The sequence below is a fragment of the Pectinophora gossypiella genome, chromosome 18 (assembly GCF_024362695.1).
Source record: "Pectinophora gossypiella chromosome 18, ilPecGoss1.1, whole genome shotgun sequence".
NCBI classification, from domain to species: domain Eukaryota; kingdom Metazoa; phylum Arthropoda; class Insecta; order Lepidoptera; family Gelechiidae; genus Pectinophora; species Pectinophora gossypiella.
Window position 1 is genome coordinate 1142516 of NC_065421.1, and position 22961 is coordinate 1165476.

Consider the following 22961-nt stretch of genomic DNA (forward strand, 5'->3'; position numbering starts at 1 on the left):
ACTAAAGTCACCGACATAGCTCGAAGAATTGCAAAGCTGAAGTGGCAGTGGGCAGGACACATAGCGAGGAGAACCGATGGCCGATGGGGCGGAAAGGTTCTGGAGTGGCGACCACGTGTCGGACGACGCTCAGTGGGTAGGCCCGCTACAAGGTGGACCGACGATCTGGTGAAGGTCGCGGGAAGCCGCTGGATGCGGGCAGCGCAGGACCGATCGTCGTGGAGATCCTTGGGGGAGGCCTATGCCCAGCAGTGGGCGTCATACGGCTGATGATGATGATGACCATTGAGGTAAAAATGAAACTCGTTTAATTTTAAAATTAACATTGATTTATTTCTTGCTATAGTTCAAAAAATATTTCATTCCTAAAACTTGGCTTTATCAATAAACTCCATGGCCCGCTGCCGTATCTTCTCCACCTGCTCCTGATCTCCGAGTTTCTCCTCAACTTCGATCCATTTCTTGTACAACACCTTCATCTTCCGCGCGGGTAGCTTCTGTGACGTCATCCGCTCCATTACTTGCCTGGTGGAAAAATATCGTAATTATAGTAGATTTTGTTTGTCGATGTAGAAAAAAGAAGAGTGGAAGTAGACAAGCTTCTGTGTAATGCATGGTATGGCCCCATAATTCAAGGAATGATTTAGAATCGATTGTGAAAAACATTTACAACTCAAATGTTTCTACGAGGCTCACCTCACCTTCTTATTTATTGACGGCAATACGGCTCACCGCCTATCACGTTAGTTTAGCAGAAAGCTCGGTGATGTGTGGGTACTTAGTTCATCTTGCGATAGACGACCTTGACCACCTGACCTAGACCTTGTTGAAACCTTGTTGGGATATAGTGAGGTTATGTTATGTGAGTCTCACCTAAGCCTGTCCTTCTCCCCGCTCTTCAGCAGCATGTCGACATAAACAGCGCACACGTCGGAGCGCTGAGGGTACACAGCCAGCACCTGCTCGAATAGCGCCTCCGCACGCTCACCGGCGCCCGAGCGGCGCTCCATCAACGCGAACTGCACTAGGATTGATACATCTGGAAAAATAGGATAATTTACGTGTTGAATCTTAAAATCAATCGATTGGTGAATGTGTCAGGACCGAAGCAAATGGAATGCTTGCCTGTTATGTTTTACTGTAAAAAACTAGTCTCAAAATTTGCCTAGAAAAATCTTTGCCTATAGAACTAAGGCATTACTCTCGTGTTTTCTATGTTTTTGTTCTTTCCTCAATAAAGAATATTTGTTTTAAAAAAACCTAGTTACTCACGTTCCTTCTTCTCCAACACAGCAATAGCCTTTTGCATGACATGCCTGGCCTTCTCCACCATCCCGGCCTTGAAGCAGGCGGTCCCACAAGCGATGTAGTTTTGAGGATCCCTCTTGTACTTCCTCAGCATCAGATCTACTAACGAAGATAGTTCCTGTTGCTTACTGGTCTCCACTAGGATGTCCAACAATTTGGAGTGCACTTTGAATGTGTCGTTCATTTGTAAAGCTTCTTCTAACGTTTTTTGCTGGGATTCCTGAAAGATAGTCGTTAAATGGTTGTTGATAAGTATAGAATAGAATAAATAATACTACATATAGAACGGTAGCTCGCTGCCCCGCTCCAATTCGTATCGGACGCCGACCTCACCCCTTCTGAGTCTTACTTTAGTCTCAGGCCGTAAGCCACTAAGAAATAAAGGCGACAGCGCATGTACTGTCTCACTCGCACTTACGCGTTAGGTGCCACGCGGTAGGAATGAGATTTTTGTATGAAGTGTCCGGTGGTATAGGCAAGTCCAAAACATAACGACAAGTCAAGATTTGTAAAAAAAATAACAGTAATAAGAGTGCCATTTCTACTAGACTAGCTTTTGCCCGCGACTTCGTCCGCGTGGACGGGTTTTCCCGCTAATTCCCGTTCCCGTGGGAATTTCGGGAATTCCTTTCTTAGTGCACCTCTACGGTACCTAAGCTACGTCCCTTCCAAATTTCAAGTGTCTACGTTTAGCCGTTTAGGCTGTGCGTTGATATGTCAGTCAGTCAGTTTCTCCTTTTATATATTTAGATTAGATAAATATCATAGATAGAAATAAACAATGAAACAAAGAAATAAATACGGACAGACACACATCTATCTGTCCAAGTACAAAGTCAGTGTAATGAAATCAAAATGAGGTATCACTCGAGATTAGGCCAATTGATTCTGTTTTATCTACCAGTATCTACTATCTACCACGTTACCTTAGTCCCGAACCGGTGTTCACAGTTCAGCAACGCGAGCCACACATTCAGTCGCTCATCCTCTTCTCTGAAGTTAATTGTGTTGAGCGCCTTGCGCCCGACAGCGCGCGCCTTCTCTATTTCTGTCGCCTAGAAATAAAATGTTGCCATTTAAAAAATATTTTCTTGGATGGTAGAATATTTAGTCACCATTTTAACTGACTTCTGAAAAGGAGGTTATCAATTTGATTTGTATGTTATATTGTTGGAATTGCATAATATTCGTATATGTTGCGTCTATGTGGGCTTCTAAACACGTGCACCATATTTGGTCCTATGATATTTCATAGGATGTATGTTTGCGGAAGGCAAGAGGGAAACCACTAAACCACCGACAAGAGCGTGGCTCTTAAATTAGTGATGATGATGTATGTTTGTATTTATTTTTAATAATTATTGTTTTTATTTATTATCGGCGTATGAGAGTGTCTGTTAGGACAGTACCTGAAGATGGAAGGCCATGTACGCTATCCACAGCTCGCTGCAGTCAGGGCTGGCCAGCAGCGCCCTCTCGAACTGGTCGCTGGAGCGCGGTTGCGTGTGCGCCTCCGCCGCGCGCCTCTCCAGATCCCTCACCCGTTCCTCCTCCTCGCGGACCTTGGACAGCTTCTCCGCCACGGTGAGTTTCTTCCGCTTCTTTTTTGGTTGTTCTTGCTCCTGTACGTAGATAACAGAGTAGGAAGAGTTTGCAATAAGATAGCAAGCGTACCACGATATGTACAGCGCCATCTATATATTTTTTTTTGGAAACGTAGCCTGGAAAGTTCCTCATTCAAGATCATATTATTTTTAACTCGATTTGTCATGTTTCAAAGCTAGAGGCTAGAGCCTGATTTCAGTTTAGATCATGTTATAAGTACTTATTGGGATAGTCAGAGGTACATCCCTCGCAATGAACCAAATACCCACACATCACCGAACTTTCTATTAGGCGTACAGCAGAATATTCTTTAATCGTATTGTACTAAGATGACTCACAAGTCAATGCTAAGATCTTTGATGATTCATCATGATTTTTCACTTCATTCATCATTCATTTAATCGGTCAGCCAAGTCGTAAATTCTATGACTTCTACGCACGCGTCGCGCACTCTTGAATTTCGTTAAGCTTCAAACCTTTTTTAACCGACTACGGCAAAAAGGAGAGTTATGTGTTTGACCGTTATTTATTCGTATCTCCCTTTAAACCACAGCTCATCATTTTAACCCATAAGCTGACAAAGAATGCATACCTCATCATCACTGCTACTGGAGTCCTCATCCTGCACATTCTTCGCCAAGTTGTCAGCACTCGCCGCCCAGAAGTCCTTCGCACTCGGCACCTCCAACGCCGGCTCTAAACTCTCCACTACCTTAACCTCCCTCGCCTTTGCTTTCTTACTTTCCTTCACTTTCTTCTCCTTACTTTCCTTCACTATCTTCTCCTTACTTTCCTTCACTATCTTCTCCTTACTTTCATCTTCCGATGTCACCGTCTCTGATTCTTTCCTTTGCTTCTTCAAATCTTTCTTTTTTGTGAAAACATTTTCTCCAACGTCAAATGCTTTAAGTTTTTCCTGAGCTGCTTTTAACGCTTCCATTAATTTTTCAATTCGTTTTTCAATTAATATTTTTTCCATGTGCATTGCTGTGTGGTATTTCTTGTTCTGAGAGCAAAGACCCTTTTCTTCTATCGCTACGATTTTTTTATCTATCCTGTCGATGCGGTTTGTTTTCGCTTTGATAGCTTTGAACAAACTTACAATTCTTTTCTTATACTGTTTCGCTGTTAGGCAATCGCTTAGATCTACAAGTCCTTGTTCTGTTGGTGTTAACACTTGATCACTGTCTTCGTAAATGTCTGTTTCTATCGCGTCACTTTCTTCTGAAACGTTCTCGATGAGTTTACTTTCCTTTTTTCCCTTATTTGCTTTTGTATTTTCTGTCTCTGTTTCGTCGTTTAGTTTAGACTTTTTGTCTTTTTTCTTTTTAGGTTTATCTTCATTTTCAACTTCGGCATTTACAGTATCGTCTTTAGATTTCTTGTCCTTTTTCTTCTTACGGTCTTTCGTATCATCTATCTCGTCTGGTTGTTTACCGTCTTCATTCTTCTTTCCTTTTTTCTTCTTGGCAGCTGGTTCTGTTGTTTCATCATTATCTTGCGGTCTCTGTTTTCTTTTCTCTGGCTTCTCACGTTTGGGCTGTTAACATAAACCACAATGAAGTTTTATTATATTTAGAATCATAAAAAATAGAACTTAATTAATGCCGCCGATAGCACATCTCTTGCCTATTTGGCTAGAAACTTTTGGATCTTACATATGTATACATATCATAACATCAACAGCCTATATACGTCCCACTGCTGGGCACAGGCTTTCCCTCAATAAACTGGAGGGGGTATATACGGTCACGAGCATTAATATACATACACTTTGGTTCCATGTCACATTAACTTTTTTGACAAATTGAAGAATGTAAGTCTCACTAAATGTCAAATATGTTAGTGCGACAGAGTCCTAAAGTGGGTACATCATATTGCTCATGACTGTACATATGTATACACACACACTCACTCACTTTAACTCTCTCTCTCTCTCTCTTTGTATTCCTTTTCTCTCTCTGTTCACTCTTCTCATGAAGCTCGAGGACCCGGTGGCGTAATGGTTAACACGCTCGTCCCGGCTTGACAAGAACTGCGGGCTCAAGTCCATTATTTTTTTACTCTATATGTCGTGTTATACGGGCAATGAAGAGTTATTTATACTCTGTGGGTTGGGAGGTGGATTACCAACCTCATCAACCCTGGCGTCAGGGTTATTATTGAGCCACGGCATTGACATGACTCATGTAACGGCTACTTACTTACATCAGTAAGTAATAACCGGGACTAACGGCTTAATGTGCCTTCCTAAGCACAGATCATCTTACTTTCGGTCAATCTGGTGATCAGCCGGTAATGTCCTAACCAGACTAGGGCTCACAAAGTGTTCTTTTTTATATGTCCTCCCAACGGGACACGTGTCCTGAGGTTATCAAATTCAAATTCGTTTATTGCAAAAAAATGTGGTATGTATATATATGGTAGTAAAAGTAATAAAAATGAATTTCTTACTTTATTAATTTATTTATTATTATGTTTTTAATACTTACAGCTGGCCAGAATGGTACTGTAGTCAGGCTGCCCGTCATTTTCTTCGCCTCCGCGTCTACCTTGAGTATTGTGCAGTTTACCTGAAATTATTTATTTAGAATTATAGATATAGTTTTCGTATTTATCAATGATTAAAATGTAATTTTAAAACTTAACCATAATAATTATAAATTAAAAATTTAAAAAACCCCCGACCATAAAAAAGTACTCAATTATTATGATAATAAGTAAAAAATGCTTAACCCTATAAAAAGCAAAAAATAACTTATCCCATATATGCTTGCAAGCAAACTGAGCGTGTAACATTCCTATCACACTTAACCAACAACCTGATGACCTTGAAGTCCTAAACCGATTTCCACCAAACATAGCTAAGAACACTCTCGACTGATATACCTTTCAAACAAAAAAAAAACCGCATTAAAATCGGATCATCCGTTTGGGAGCTACGATGCCACAGACAGACACATACACATTTACACACACACACACACACACACACACACACACAGACCCGTCAAACTTATAACTCCCCGTCGTTTTTGCGTTGGGGGTTAAAAAAATGAGACTTCCTTGAAACAGAATTTTGTTTTTTTATCTTCTTCTTTCGTGTGGGTTGTGAAGTCAATGACTGTGTACCTATTCTATTCTATAGATATACGAGTAATTGTGTAATGGTGTTTGAGTAGGGTGTTAGTAACATCGAAACGAAAACTTGGAGGGATGATAAAAAAGAAATGAGTAATTATTAAAAATTATCAATGTAATGACCACAATAAATAATAAATTACTTCAACTTCAGCTGTGCACAGGTGAATAGCCGCACGTGTCAATGGCAAACGAAAAGGAGGGATGATTCAGATTAGATTTCTTTGTTTTTTTTAATTATTTTTGTTTTTTTTTGTTTTTTTTTCGAGATTTTGTTTTTTTTCTGAGTTGATAATAAGTGGAAATTTCCTTCGCAAAAGTATGGAGCTGAAAATTAATAAAAAATAAACTTACGATCTGTCCGAGATGGAAGGCCTGTGTGAGCACAATGTCGTGATCCTTGCTGACGTACTGCCGCGGCACGCACGCCACCACGTTGTTGAAGAACGACACCAGGATATACTCGCGGATGTACTGGAAACAAACAAATAGTGTGAGATAATCAGATTTGGATCTGTTTAATATTAGACCCAGGGGGGACAGGGTCACCTTCTCTGCCCTCCACTGGGGCAATTCCTGTTCGGCGCGTCCTTGCCGCGGGGGTGGGCGCCTCTTACTTTAGTAGGCCGGAGTGAGATGGTGGCTGAGTTCGAATGACAAGACACAGGGACTGTAACCTTGAACCTGACAGAGGGCAGCAGTAACTGTCAGTACTATTCAGAGGCGGAGGACAGGAGTCCTAGTATGGCTTTGTAATAGACTACTCTGGGCACCATCCCACTTGCGTCAGAGTACTGCGGGGCGGAAGGCAAGAGGGAAACCACTGCCCTATTTTCCCCTAAAAAAGTAACATGAAAATGCTACAGCGACAAGAGCGTGGCTCTTAAATTGATGATGAATATTAGACCTAAAAATATTAGGCACCAGTTGAGTTGTGGTTTTTTTGAGTAGTCTAAGCGGGTTCAAAAAGGTGGGGCGTGTTTTTTTTGGCGAGTTTGCTGCTCATCTCATATAGATATTAAGTTGTTATTTGCGAAAAACCTATAATTGGATTATTGTATAGTTATAACATAATTTATAATAATAAAAAAAAAAAAAAAAAACACCAACAGCAAAAGAAATATCTTTTGCTGTTGGTTTTCTGAAGAAAATAAAATAAACAAAAGCGGTAACGTAAGGCGATAAACGGTAATATCTTAACATATAACCTGAAAACAAAAACCTAAAAAAAACGAACATATATATTTTATTTTGTTATTATTATTATTATGTGGGGAAATAAACCATATTTATTATTACTATTTTTTTATAACAAAAAAGCTATTGTAAAGTTGTAAACTTATTCCTACCGGTTTACCGTTTTTCAACGACCTCTGTGGTCCAGTGGTTGAGCGTTAGGCTCACGATCCGGAGGTTCCAGGTTCCGGGTTGGTAATTCACCTCTCAACCCACACGAGAGAGTTTTTCATCTTTCATACCGTCGACCAGTTAGACTCACCTTAATAACCCCAGTATACGCCTTCCCGATCTGTGCCTGCTGGTAGTCGCTCAGCACCTCCAGGTCTGGAGACAGGAGCGACGGCTTCAACGTTAGGAACAGGCTCTGCTTGCCCGGGTCTACGGAGAGCACGCGCGCCTTTACTTGTTGGCCCACCTGGGTTGAAGTAAATAGTAGTAAGTGGTAGAGAGTGGAAGTAAGTGGTAGAAAGTGGTAGAGAGTGGAAGTCATCATCATCATCATCATCAGCCGTACGACGCCCACTGCTGGGCATAGACCTCCCCCAAGGATCTCCACGACGATCGGTCCTGCGCTGCCCGCATCCAACGGCTTCCCGCGACCTTCACCAGATCGTCGGTCCACCTTGTAGCGGACCTACCCACTGAGCGTCGTCCGACACGTGGTCGCCACTCCAGAACCTTTCCGCCCCATCGGCCATCGGTTCTCCTCGCTATGTGTCCTGCCCACTGCCACTTCAGCTTTGCAATTCTCCGAGAAGTGGAAGTAAGTGGTAGAAAGTGGTATTAAGTGATGGTTATCATTTCGGTAGTCAGATTAATTGAGTAGTTTCCTAGGTCAAATATAAATTATGAAATTTTGATTACTAAATAAAGACATATCTAAAGGTGACAAAAAACGTTTTCATTTTTCTATTTAATTTATTTGTGAATTTTAATCAAGAAAAATGTAATAATAAGTGCGACATTTTGTCACGTTTTTCTTAGACGTCACAGGTTGCTTTTTCATACAAATTTCATAGTGATTTCGTGTTTTGACGTTTAGTAGAAAGTAAGTGATTTGACTAGTTGGAAACTAGCCTATTTATCTTAAGTATAGTTTTGTGTTAAGTGTAGTTTTGTTTAAGTACAGTTTTCATAGACTATATGGTGACCAATTTCTAACAAAACTAAAGATAAAAACGAAATTATAATAATAAAAAAAAAAACAAAAAAAAAATTATATAATATGGAAATAAATATTTTCTTTCTTTTCTTTCTTTCTTTAATACGTGTGTAGTGTTCTTCTTGTTATCGTGTGGGTTGTGAAGTGAAATACCAACCTCATCAACCCTGGTGTCAGGGTTATTATTGAGCCGCCAAAGGCCCCTGACATGGCTCATGTAACGATTACTCACTTACATCAGTAAATAGTAACCGGGCCACCGACTTAACGTGCCTTCCGAAGCACGGATCACCTTATTTGCGGACATTCAGGTGATCAGCCTGTAATGTCCTAACCAAACTAGGGATCACAAAGTGATTTTTGTGATATGTCCCCACCGGGATTCGAACCCGGGGCCTCCGGATCGTGAGTCCAACGCTCAACCACTGGACCACAGCGGCCGTTTTGTAGTGTAGTGTTGATGTAATACCTTAAATTTCTTTTTTGGTAGTTTGGAGTTGGTGGCCTTTTTAGGGTCGATGAACACACCGGCGTCAGACAGGTGGGAATGCGGGACGTAACCTGCAATCATACAGTAGAGGATTAGAGAGATTTCGTCGGCTCAATAGTAACCCTGACACCAGGGCTGATGGGGTTGGTAATCCACCTCATAACCCACACGATAGAAGAAGTGTACTAGCAATTTTTTTTTAATCTACACCACTGCAGCGTCCTTTTATCATCTTTCCACTCTCATTTACAAAAAAATAAGGGTATAGAATGATCGGCGATAGGCTGGACTGTCCTTATCTCCGGCATTGCTGCGACAGACTCCGGTGAGAAGGTATTGTCAATATTCTGTGATCATTATTGTCTTATATTTTAATTGATTTTAATTGTTTTATCTGATTCTATTTTATTTATTATTTTAAGTTATTTTAATGAATGTTTTATTACGTAAATTATGGATCATTGGTGCTAATTCCTGTAAACACCATCTAATTTTATTTTAAGTTATATCTGTCATTTTCTTATCCGCCGAAAAGGAAAGGGACGGGTAATGGACAAGCATAAAATTTATGGAACACACGTCAATTTTAAGCACAAATCTAAACCAACCGTCTAAAAATTTTAGATCAGTCAATAACCCGACACAGTTTAGTAGACAGCACGTCAAACGGATTCCATACCAGCGACGTACCTTTTTGATTCGTCCGGATTATTAATTCATTTACTCATTCTTCCTAAAATTAAGAGCTGTGAATCATCCGTCCGTTTCCTTTTCAACGGATATGAAAATGACGTATATAACTTAAAATAAAATTAGGCGGTGTCTGCAGGAATCGGGGCCATTGTTATCTGAAATAAAGAAATTTTATTTTAATTCAATCTATAGAGGGTATACCTGTCATCAATGTGAATTAACAGCCTCCGTGGTCTAGTGGTTAGAGCGTTAGGCTCACGATCTGGAGGTCCGGGTTCGATTCCCGATGGGGACATTGTCGAAATCACTTTGTGAGACTGTCCTTTGTTTGGTAAGGACTTTTCAGGCTTGAATCACCTGATTGTCCGAAAAAGTAAGATGATTCCGTGCTTCGGAGGGCACGTTAAGCCGTTGGTCCCGGCTATTAGCCGTAAAAACACCTCCACCAACCCGCAGTGGAGCAACGTGGTGGAGTATGCTCCGTACCTCCCTCCGGTTGATTGAGGGGAGGCCTGTGCCCAGCAATGGGACGTATATAGGCTGTTTATGTATGTTATACCTGTCATCCGGCCGACGGTGAGAGTGACATGGCTGTCGACAGTCTTGACAGTCGCGTCCACCACTTGCCCGACGGTCAGGTGGTGTAAGGAGAAGTACTTCTCGTTGAGGATGCTCGGCTGGTCGCTCACTGTGTAGTTGTAGTCGCATAGGTTGTAGCAGAGCACGCCGACCTTATGGGTGCTGCCTGCGAATGAACGAGTCAGTTTAATGAACGAGTCAGTTTAAAGAATGAGTGAATGAATGATTAGCAGTATATGTGCCGACTACAGTTTTGGCTGATTGGCCAATAAGTCGGCCAATTCTCCAGCTACTTATAAGCGACTGCCTGTTTGACCTTCCTTACCCCGATACCGTTTGGATCAAAAATTTTTGTCCTTCACCGCTAAGCACGTAATTATTTTTTTTTTTATTAATAATATTCTTTTTTTTTCGTGATAATCATTGACGGTCTAGTTGACAACATACCAATAGGATATGATTTAGCGACGATCTGTTCGTCAGTGAGGTCCTCGTCGATGCGTATGCGCTTCAAGCTCAGCGTGCCAGCGACGCCGGCGCCGAGCTTCAGGTGGATCGACCGACCTGTTATTTTGATCACCTGAAAAATTTAGATTAAATAATATATATTTTTTTAAACTAAAATTGACGATTCAAAGTGTAACTACGAGTATGTAGTATGTATAGTGTATGTGTGTGTGTGTGTGTATGTATGTGTAGTGTGTATGTAGGCCGCCATTTGCCATGTACTTAGTTAAGAGTCTTTTTGTAATTATTTCTTTTTGGTGCAATAAAGTGTATTTGTATAGTATTATATTGTTACTTAATAAAGAATTTGAATGGACCTTACCTGTGCGTTATCAATAATGTCTCCCTCCTTGAACTTCTGCTCAGCCTGCAAGTCGGGGTGCGTGGTGTCGAAGATGTTGCGCAGTGTCAGGAACGGCGTGTTGCGGGTCGGCATCACGTAGAGGACGCGGGCGCGGACCTGGCGGCAATATTTATTTTATTGTGTTGGTAGAACGCTTGCCTCTCACTTCGAGGTCGCAAGTTCCAAACCCGCAAAGGCCTAAACCAACGAATTCATGTTTGCATCATAAATTATTATCACGTGTATATTAAACAACAACAGTGAACGAAAACGTCGTGAGAAAACCCACATTCCCGAGAAATGCAATTTCGAGGTGACCTAACCTGTATTGGGCTGGTTTTCCCTTCGCGGGAATTATTTTCAATTCTATACTTTTGCGATGGAAATTCCACTTGATATTAACTCAGAATAAGAAGCTCAATCACCCCCTCAGTATTCGTTACGATGTCACTTACATCCTGTATAGATATTATACCTTATAGGTACCTCACTATAGCTTACCAATGTTATAGGTACCTTACTATAGCTTACCAATATTATAGGTACCCTATAGGTACCTTATTATAGCTCACCAATGTTATAGGTACCTTACTATAGCTTGCCAATGTTATAGGTACCCTTATAGGTACCTTACTATGGCTTACCAATGTTATAGGTACCCTTATAGGTACCTCACTATAGCTTACCAATGTTATAGGTACTCTTATAGGTACCTTACTATAGCTTACCAATGTTATAGGTACCCTTATAGGTACCTCACTATAGCTTACCAATGTTATAGGTACCCTTATAGGTACCTCACTACGTATAGCTTACCAATGTTATAGGTACCTTTATAGGTACCTCACAATAGCTTACCAATGTTATAGGTACCCTTATAGGTACCTTACTATAGCTTACCAATGTTATAGGTACCCTTATAGGTACCTCACAATAGCTTACCAATGTTATAGGTACCCTTATAGGTACCTCACTATAGCTTACCAATGTTTTAGGTACCCTTATAGGTACCTTATAATAGCTTACCAATGTTATGTTATGTTAATATCGTGGTACTCACCTTCTGCCCAAGCGCAGGTTTCTTCCCCTTAACGGTGTCGGCGTGTTGTCGCTGCACGTACGCTGTCTTGTCGGTGAATATGTGACCTTCTATGCCATTGTCTAGTGGCTGCAAAAAAAAAAAAAAAAACAATCCACAATAATCTAAATACCTCCTATAGTCATTGTTTTGGGTAGATCCCACATTCCCGAGAAATGCAATTTCGAGGTGACCTAACCTGTATTGGGCTGATTTTCCCTTCGCGGGTTGGAAAGTCAGACAGGCAGTCGCGTCTGCAAAAAACCCGTACCTGTCAAATCTTCAGGTAATTTTGAACTTGTTTGAACTTGTCAAAAAGTTAACAGTTGTCAATCATCCGTCCCTTTCCTTTTCGGCGAATAAGAAGATGACAGGTATAACTTAAAATAAAATTAGGAGGTGTCTGCAGGAATCGGGGCCACTGTTATCTCACACACTCACCTTGTCAACAATGAAGTCAACACTCGTAGCGGGCAACAGCGGTGTGGCGGGACTCCTGCGCAACACACCGGATTGAAGAGCGTCTAAATGGTTGGATAATGTGACTACACTGCTCTCTGATGACGGAGACGTTGACTTCACTGACACCCAGGTTATCACGCCAGCGTCTGTGGAGAGAAGCTAATGTTAGGCTAATTTCCAACTAGTCAAATCAGCTACTGGCCCCGATTCCTACAGACACCTCCTAATTTTACTTTAAGTTTTACCTGTCATTTTCTTTTTCGCCGAAAAGGAAAGGGACGGATGACTGACAGCTCTTAATTTTAGGAAGAATGAGTAAATGAATGAATAACCCGGGCGAATCAAAAGGTATCTCGCTGGTATGCAAACCGTTTGACGTGTGCCGTCAACATAATTCTGTCGGGTTATTGGCCAATGTAAAATGTTTAGACGGTTGTTTTAGATTTGTGCTTAAAATTGACTTGTGTTCCATAAATTTTATGCTTGTCCATTACCCGTCCGTTTCCTTTTCGGCGGATAAGAAAATGACAGATATAACTTCAAATAAAATTAGATGGTGTTTACAGGAATTAGCACCACTATTTACTAAACGTCAAAACACTGTGACGTCTTAGAAAAACGTGATAAAATGTCGGATTTATTATGACGTATCTCTTGATAAAAATCGTAAATAAGTTAAAAAAAATGTTTTTGTCAGTTTTTATTTAGAAATAAGAAAAAATGTATCAGATTTGCAGACGATATTGCGGCACTGGCCAGTAATAAAGAAGACCTAGAAACCCTACTTAACACAATGAACACAGTTTTTGAAAAATACGACCTTAAAATTAATATATGTAAAACCAAAATTCTAACAATTTCCAAAACTCCAAAAATAGACAGCCAAATAATTAAGTTAAATAATATCCCGATTGAAAATGTAAAGAACTTTAAGTATCTAGGCAGCATAATAACGAATGACTCAAGATGTACTTTAGACGTTAAAACCAGAATAGCAATGGCAAAACAAGCTTTCCATAACAAAGGGTGCATATTCAAGGCTAGGATTGCCAAATCTATCAGAAAAAGATGTGTCAAAACCTTCGTATGGAGTATAGCCCTCTATGGATGTGAAACTTGGACACTGACACAGAAGGACAGAGAGAGACTCGAGGCCTTTGAAATGTGGTGTTGGAGGAGGATGGAAAGAATAAGTTGGACAGAAAGGGTTACAAATGAGGAAGTGCTAGTAAGAGTAAGGGAAAAGAGACAAATACTGAGAATTATTGAGGACAGAAGAGGCAAGATGATTGGACACCTAATAAGACACGACGAATTCATTAAAAACATCATAGAAGGAAAGCTAGAAGGAAAGAGAGGAAGGGGAAGACCAAGAAGAGCTTACATGGAACAGATTAAAGAAAAGGTTAACGTCGTGTCTTATAGGGAAGTCAAGGAATTGGCCTTTGATAGACTGGAATGGAAAATGCTACACCGACAAGAGCGTGGCTCTTAAATTGATGATGATGAAGAAAAAATGTCAAACTATCTCTGATATCCTAGGTCAAAGGTCTACCCAATATAAATGTTAGTGACACCGTATACTGAGGGGGATGATTCAGACAATGATTCTGAGCCTCTGAGCCTCTTTATCAAGTGGAATTTCTTGGCGGAAAATCCTTAAAAATTTTAGTGTCTTTTTTAATTATTTTCAGTTCTATAGTTTTGCGACGGAAAATACCATTTGATAACAACTCGGAATCAAAGTCTGAATCATAGTTCAAAGTTTTCGTTACGTCACTCTCTCTCTATTTAAGAGTTGCGCTCTTGTCAGTGAAGTAATCGCCATTCCTCTCTTCTTCCCGCGAAAACCTTCACCTTCCGATACGACACGACCTGCACCTTCTCTTTTATTTGTTTCATAAATGTCCGATACGACACGACCTGCACCTTCTCTTTTATTTGTTTCATAAATGTTATCCTATGTCTACCCCTTCCTCTCTTCCCTTAAATTTTTCCTTCTATAATGTTTGTTATAAATGAATCGTGTCGTATCAGGTGGCCAATCATATTTCCTCTCCGGTTCTCTATAGTCTTCAATATGGTTCTCTTTTCTTCAACTCTTTCCAGCAGCAGTTACGTCACTAACACCCTGTATTTATTATTTATTTACAGTCTACATTACTAGCTGCATCTCTTTCTTACACGCATTGTAAGTGCAGGACGGCAACAATTTAACAGCTGCCAAAGAAAAAATAGGTTAAGTTTGTATACGCCCCAACAGGCACCATAGACTTACCAAGCTGTATCTCCGGGTTGGCGTTGTTCTTGGGCAGGAAGGCGCGCGTGTTGGGCACGCCGATGTCCATCACGTAGCCGTGGTCTTCCACTGAGGACACAGCCGCTTGGAGTAGACAGCCTGACGCAACAATAAGCATTTCTCCTCTTAATAACATTCCTTAGCAAAAAATACTGCAGGTGAGAAATGATTATACCTTTTTTTTTTAAAAAAAAACTTAATAGTAGGTTCTTTTCTGTTTCTTTTATCTGCTGCAAGAATTTAATCAGATTTAATCGGAACTTTGGGAAAGTTCCCGGCAGTAAAAAGACGCAAAAGTTATGTAAAAATAGCTTTATTATCTAACCTTTACGCAGATAAGACCAGAGTACAATTTGAAAAAGGAAACCAGCCCAGCAGCAGAAAAAGGAAACAAAAAAGAACAATTTGAAAAAGGAAACCAGCCAGTGTCCTTACCATTAAATAGTTTTTTTTACGGGAACCATCCCGGAAATGGCACATTACTCATAATTATTCATTTGTTAGACGTAAACTAATCAATGTCACTATCATCGATAGTTTCCAACTAGTCAAATTACTTACTTTTTACTAAACGTCAAAACACGAAATTTTCTATGGAATTTGTATGAAAAAGCACGATACATAAAACGTGATAAAATCGCACTTATTATTACATTTATCTTTGTTAAAATACATAAATAAGTTAAAAAGAAAAATGATTTTTTTTTGTCACCTAGATCTGTCTTTATTTAGTATTCAGGATTTAATAATGGCTTATTATTTTCGAGGCGACTAAAAACTTAAAGGGCGACTAATTGTTTTGTTACAAATAATTACTTGGCAGCGATTAAATATTATTGCGACAATTATATTAGATGAGCTTCGAAATGCAAGGATTTATAAAAACTCATTAATGGCTACTACTTTAAGGTAGCAAAAATATTTAACAGGGCCAATGAAATTATAGGTGAGGTATTATAAATCATGTCTTGGCGACTAATAACAGCATTTTACCTACCATTAAAATGCTTATTAAGCGATAACCTTATTTGAAGCCTAAGTAAAATTATTTGAGAGTAGTATACCTGATTTCCGGTAACGAGTCGGTTTTTGGACGAATACTTCCCTTTTTGCCCCTTCCATCATGTGACGTCATGTCCTGTCCGCCTGGTGGGGGGGCCTCGGCAAGGTGGGCCGAGCCCCTAGCGAACTGGCTTCATTAGATCTCAAATAATTAATTTGTATGCCACTTTACCAGGCAGAATTAAAATGTTAGGCTTCAAATAAGGTTATCGCTTAATAAGCATTTTAATGGTAGGTAAAATGCTGTTATTAAGCTTTGAACCGTTATTTGAAGCCTAAGTAAAATTATTTGAGACCTGTTTGTTATCGCCTGGTGGACAGGACAATATAGGTACTTATATAATATAAACAGGCAAAAAGAAGGCAACACTGTTTCTATAATAATTTGTTTATTATGCAATAACATATTAATACACACATAAAAATCAATTAGCCAAACAGAAAAGCAGGAAAACTATAATAGAACATAAGTCTCGATGAAGTTATGATTCGCACTTCTGTGTATAACTATAAATTCGTGTAGACAATTTCTATGGGTAAGTAAATGAAAATAAACATTACATAACAATCAATTCATTAATTAATAGGTGTAAATAAACTCGTGACTGAAAATGGCGCTTGCGCAGGGGTACATGTATTAATCTCGCGACAATAGAATTTAAAAAATGTGTTTTCAGACCGCCAGTTTCCACGAGCAAGAATCTCATCAAGTGGACAATTTTGAACCCAACTTTTGGATGCCACAGCAGGCCTAATACTACCAGGACTGGCCTCAATACCCGCTTGCAGTAACACTTTTTTAATCCAGCCTGCTATTACTGTGCGTGATGCCGCTTTAGGAGGACCACAAGCCGTCAAAAACAAGTTATCTCCACCACAGATGAAACGTCTCGATTCAGATAATGTAATTACTCTTTTTATCCAGAATACAGGGTCTATATTTTGGTTGTTTTTATTTTGTAATATATGCCAACCTGACTGACGGTTTATTACTGTATCCGTCTTGGAGCCGAACTTTGGCCAAAAAACTATATGATCATCCGATAATATACAATTGTCATTACCAATGGCTAACAATGTTAAATCATGCACCCGTCTTCCTGTACATAAAAGAAGCAAAATAGCAGCTCGAGTAGAACATTCATATAGATTGTTTGAATTAGGCATTTTATCCACAAGCCAACTGACAAGTACATCGGTATCCCATATTGGGACTTTAGATCGATTCGTTTTGGCTGAATTTATAGATTTTAATGCTTGACGAACTAATAAATGTGAACTTAAACGATTATCTAAATTTGGATCACAGAGCGTAGAAATTGCAGATTTATATACCAGGATTGTATTATATGCCAAGCCATGTTTTAGATGTAAATCAATTAGAAACCTGGCAAGATCAGCGCCGTTAGGTTTTGAAATATTAATATTATTGTGACGGGCCCAATCACACCACTTTTGCCATGCTAATCGGTAAGTTTTTAAAGATGTATCTCTCCATGATTTTCGTAACTGCTGTTTTTGATCAGAATTCCAACCTGTTAGACTCTCTGCCCACCCCCACATTTCCATACCTCCAGAATCAGGTCGGAAGTCATTGGAGGCGGCCGACCCGTCGTCGTGTCCACCAGTACTTGATCCAGGTTGTGGATTGTGAATGGTGGGGCCAGAGCCCGATTTTTCAAGTCCGGCCTCCAGAACACTTTCAACCATTTCGGGGCTATTATTAAGTACATGCCGGAGGCAGTGTTGAGATGTTGTAACACACGAGGTATTACATGAGGTGGCGGAAACACCCACGCCAGAGGATAATGCCAAGGTTGGCTGAAGGCATCGTAAAGGCGAGCTTGAGGGTCTGTCAGATCTAGGGTGGCATAAACCGATACTACGTGAGCTGTGGCTGACGCAAATAGGTCGATTACAGGGTAGCCGAATTTGGTGAAGATCAGATTCGTGACTTTGGGCAGAAGGTGCCATTCTGGAGGCACAGTTAGGCGAGACAAGCTGTCTGCGTCGCCGTTGTAACGACCCGGAAGGTAATGAATCACTACATGAATCCGAAATCTGTCCAATATTGACAGGATCTGATAAGTCAATTCCATGAGAGGTATGCACTTCATGCCCCCCTCTTTTCTCACATATGTAACCACAGTCATATTGTCGCTTTGGATAAGCAATGTTGATCCCGCTAGGCAGTGAGCGTGATCTCTTAAGACGTACCATATGGCCAACATCTCCCGTACGTTCGAATGAAGTAAGGCCTCCTCCGGAGTCCACCGCCCCGAGTACTTCGTGTTGTTTAATTGGGCTCCCCATGCTATCTCTGAGGCATCTGTTACCAAGTAATTTGATACTGGGGGGTAATGTATTGGTGAGCTTTTCACTACGTTGACTCTCCACCATTCTAGTTCTTTCAACGCTAGAGTTGGTATTGGATATCGATACCGTGGATTCGCCGATAACAATTGTTGGCAGTGCTTCAGGAGAGCCCGATGGTATAAGCGTCCCCTTGGAACCGGAAAGCTGGCGAAGTTGACCATCCCTACCACACTTTGAATTTCGCGAAGATTGGCCGTTTTCTTTTTTAACAAACTTGTCACTTTTCTTTGTACGTCCCAACACTTTTGACGAGGCAGAGATTTTTCGTTTGTATGAGGGTTCCAAACAATGCCTATGTACTGGAGAGACGTTTGCGGAACTAACTCTGACTTTTCGAAATTTATGTGCCACCCAAGAAAGCTCAGAAGTCGAATAATCTCTCGAGCTTGGATCATCAGAAGCTGAGGGTCTTGATTGACGATCAGAAAGTCGTCTAAATAGACTGCTATACGAAACCCCTTTTCTCGAAGTACCTGTGCGACCCAGTTTGTCAGGGATGCAAACACTTTCGGTGCACACGAGAGGCCGAATGGTAAACATGTCATTTGGTAAAGGCGTTGATTGTAAATTAAACGCAGGAAGCATCTGTGAGTCCTGGACACTGCGAGGTGGAAGTATGCATGTGATAAATCTATTTTGATTGACCAATCTCGGGGTTGCAAAAAATCGGATATTCTTTGCATGTTTATAAGCCTGAACTTTTTCGCAAACACGTATTTGTTTAAAATCTTTAAATTGAAAATAGGTCGGACAGTTCCATCCTTTTTGGGTATGAGAAAAAATTGGGACACAAAGCTCGGGCCGGGCTCCACCATTTCCAACACTCCCATTTGCAACATCTGATTTATAATTTTGTCCATTTCCGACGAAACCGGAGTTTGTAAGCAATGCCTTATCAAGTCTGGAGTTATTAAGGGAGGTTTCGCTATGAAGGGTATACGGAAGTTTTCTATCATATTTACGAGCGCAGTTGGAGCCTGAAGACTCCTCCAGCGACTGACAAAATGTTGTAACTGCCCTGCCCGGAAACTGTGCGAGTCAATATTTTCGCCTCGGCTGTCCACGACCGGACTGGCCGGGCGGCCTACCCTGTCCTCGGGTGTTATTGGAATACGTCTCGTTTGGGTAATTACGGCCGGATCTTGGACGTGAAGATCGCGGTTGTTGAGTAGGTTGTTTATATGCAGGGCGATGGTAGTCGCGCCCTTGAAAAGTAGAAGCATTATATGCGTTCGTAAAACCTTGTGTATGCACGCTTGGGTGGCCAAACACAGCGGGAGTATTAGAATTACCAGCATAACTAGGCGGGACCTGAGTTTGCTGTGAAGGCAGCGCTTGCGCGGCAGCTCGGTTTTGTGCTGGCGCTCTGAGCGGCCAGAATGTTTTAGATACACCTCCGGCCCTTTCCATGATAGAGGAGAAGGAATCCTTTTGAAACAAGTTCTCACAAGTAGGTGGGATTTTGCGTAAGCTAGCTTTCAGAAAATTGTCTTTTACTGATCGTAATATATTATCTCGTCTCTGTTGTATTAAGTCAGCCCTATGGCCACACGTCAACTGCAAAATATCACTACTGATTTTCTGAAAACTACCCTTTACAAAAATCTCATGAATTTTTTCTTGCAATATGGTATGTGGCACTTGGCCAGTCGATTTTGCCCACTCGATAAGCGTTTTAAAACCATTTTGCGCCGCTTCATTTTGTTTAATGACTGCCTGTGTAATCGCGGCAAATCCGCGTTCAAGAAGAGCCAAAGAGTTATATTTATCATATGGTTTAATCTCCTCGTTAGTTTCCAAATACGTAAAGCCCGGCGAAGAACAATATTGCTTTTGAACCTCCGCATAACGGACATTATTCCACTCAGCAGTATCGAAATGTTGTATGTTTCTTAATAAATCCAAATGTTTGGAGGTAGATTTAGGTACAGAAGGTTCCTTGAGAACGGTATTTAAATGTAAATCTACTGTGGATGATAATTCCGTGGGCTCGGATGTAGAGGGTAGATGCGTTTTAGAATCTGACATCAACGTAAAAGTCGGGTTATTTTCCGGAGCCAAACTGTTTTCGACGGCGTCCTCATTATATAACTCCCTACTAACATCGGCACTTATTTCGGAAACAGCATCATTAATCTCGTCAGGTTCGGGCATATAAGCACTTGAATGAAAAGTAGGGCGGAAGGCAACACTATTTAAAAAGTTTTTAATACCACTTACTTGCTCGGCCAATATACAAATAGCCTTATCGGTGTCGCGGCGGCGCCGTTTAGACTTTTTTGACGATTTCCTTGCCTTTCTCTTCCTATTAACCCTAGGTGGGTCAGGTTCGGGGACGTCGTTCGCCTCAGGCTCCCTTTGTGGCGCGGGTTGTATAGAAGTATCAGAGCAGGAACCCGAGCTAGAACTCGAATCTGAGCTGCTGGATTCGTCCTCATTTGAAATATTCATAACTGAAAAATAAAAAACAGTTAATAACGAACGGTAACACCGTTTTAAATTTTTTTTGCCGTAATTTTTTTATAAAAATTATAATAATTGTACGTATGTACTTACTCGACAACCGACTGTTACGACTTACAAGTCACTAATGAAGCCAGTTCGCTAGGGGCTCGGCCCACCTTGCCGAGGCCCCCCCACCAGGCGGACAGGACATGACGTCACATGATGGAAGGGGCAAAAAGGGAAGTATTCGTCCAAAAACCGACTCGTTACCGGAAATCAGGTATACTACTCTCAAATAATTTTACTTAGGCTTCAAATAACGGTTCAAAGCTTAATATTAACACAGGAGAATTAAAAATATACATTTTAATTATTTTTAAAACCCTAAATCACATTAGTTTGTCGCCGCGTTAATTACATGCCTTTAATAATTCATCTTTGACCTAGGAGACTACCCAATAGTTAGTGCCCAAGAACATCCATTCTCTTGAGCCTCTTCACCCATTTACTGGTTTCCAATAGCATGTTTGCTAATGGGATGGTTGGTCCACCAATCCATATGCCTTTTGTAGTTTTGTTGACCTCTTACATAGTAGGTTTTTTTTTTTATAAACTTACAATCAGTCCTCTAATAGTAGGTCATTTTTAATTTATAACCAGACACTTTGAATAGTTGCACTATTACTAGTTTTAGTGTGCCAAAGGCTTTACATATTTTTGCAGTTTGTTTCTCACCATTATGCAAGTCGGAGTGCACCTTGCCCCCGTTGACATGTTGCGGCATCATAGACAGCATGAGCTTCTCCCCGTCGGCCTCCAGCACCTTCATCGCCACGTACTGCCCTGGACGGAACATGTCCGGGAGTTCACGGATGTTTTCCACCTATTGGGAGATTATAGACAAAAATTACCAAATTAGACATTGTAAATTTTTATTTTATTGTAATTTTCATTGTGTTTTTAATTACAATTGCAATTTATTTTATAAGAAAAAAATTATGAATGTAATATTTATTTCTGGTTATTAATTTGTTGATGCCATAATTTTAAATTAAAATAAACATTTGCTTTCTAATAACTTTTTAGTATCAAAATATGAAATACATTGTTGATATGATCTCAAATGATAAACGAAACATTATAGATAATATGTATGTATATTATTATTAATTGCTTATTTACACAATAGGAACATTCAAGAAATTAAGAACAATTGTATTTTATATAAAAACCACTCAGCATACCTCATCATTAACGTAAGCTTCAAGCAGCTTGTTGTATGGCTCACTGATGTGGCAAGCCATCACCGTCCCCATCATCTTGCATGGTAGCATCACATTCACCCGTGTTTCCTGTACCTGACGGACTCTCCCTAGGATTAATACTCCTGGTTTCATTGTCTGTGGAGATTTAAAAAAATATTGTCTGTACAAAGGGTATGTTAAAACACCTGTTTTGTTTTTTAATTATAATTATTGTAAAAAAAATATAAGTAAAAACTATTTTTTAAAATTAGAACACAAATTACTTCTTTGTTTCATTGAAACACAAATGATACATTATGAATTAGCATTGATAAACGATTAGAACCTAGGTGAAATTCAAAATAAACTCACCTTATAGCTCAAACCAATAGCACAATTTTTATATGATTGGTCCACTTCCCTGACGCCTTCATCGGATAGGTAGCCATCGTCTGCCTCAGACTTCTTTTTAGGCCTCTTTTTCTTCTTCTCACCTTGCTCTGTAGACCCTAAAAACTAAAGAAAACACAAAAATATACCACGTTCTATGATACCTTACTTAAATAAGTGTTTTTCTTCACTCACGTTGTTATTTTGCTTGAAATATTTAACCGTCGGCTTTTTGCCTCCACGCGGAAAGTATTCTTCTGTGTCTGCCATATTTTTTCCTATAAATCGCAATATAAATTCTAATTATTTCACGCACTTGTACATCGTCAACACAAACACATGAAAGTTTGAGGTTATAATTGCGTTTTGTGACAAATGTCAGATTTCAAATATTTGCATAAACTAAACGCATCTTGTCAAATTTAAGTATACCATTGATAAAAATAAAAGCTACCAATTATATACCGATTAACCTACCACTGAATAAGTAGTCCAACTTTTATGTTTTATGTTAATCATATTTAAAACCTGTCATAAA

At 40.0% G+C, this 22961-nt stretch overlaps 1 protein-coding gene across 1 annotated transcript; it reads right to left on the minus strand.

The window, feature by feature from the left end:
- Positions 1-306: 306 nt before the first annotated feature.
- On the minus strand, positions 307-22765 carry LOC126375236 (protein RRP5 homolog). Its single transcript, XM_050022139.1, has 20 exons — positions 22619-22765; positions 22406-22549; positions 22034-22189; positions 21525-21672; positions 14886-15005; positions 12587-12753; positions 12128-12235; positions 11047-11184; positions 10665-10797; positions 10198-10383; positions 8925-9016; positions 7553-7708; positions 6409-6528; positions 5406-5486; positions 3506-4453; positions 2718-2930; positions 2235-2363; positions 1273-1528; positions 874-1039; positions 307-525 (listed from the first exon to the last, which is right to left on the minus strand). Exons 1-20 carry the CDS (start codon positions 22691-22693, stop codon positions 366-368), a joined length of 3696 nt encoding a protein of 1231 aa, XP_049878096.1. The 5' UTR covers positions 22694-22765; the 3' UTR covers positions 307-365.
- Between the last annotated feature and the right edge of the window lie 196 nt (positions 22766-22961).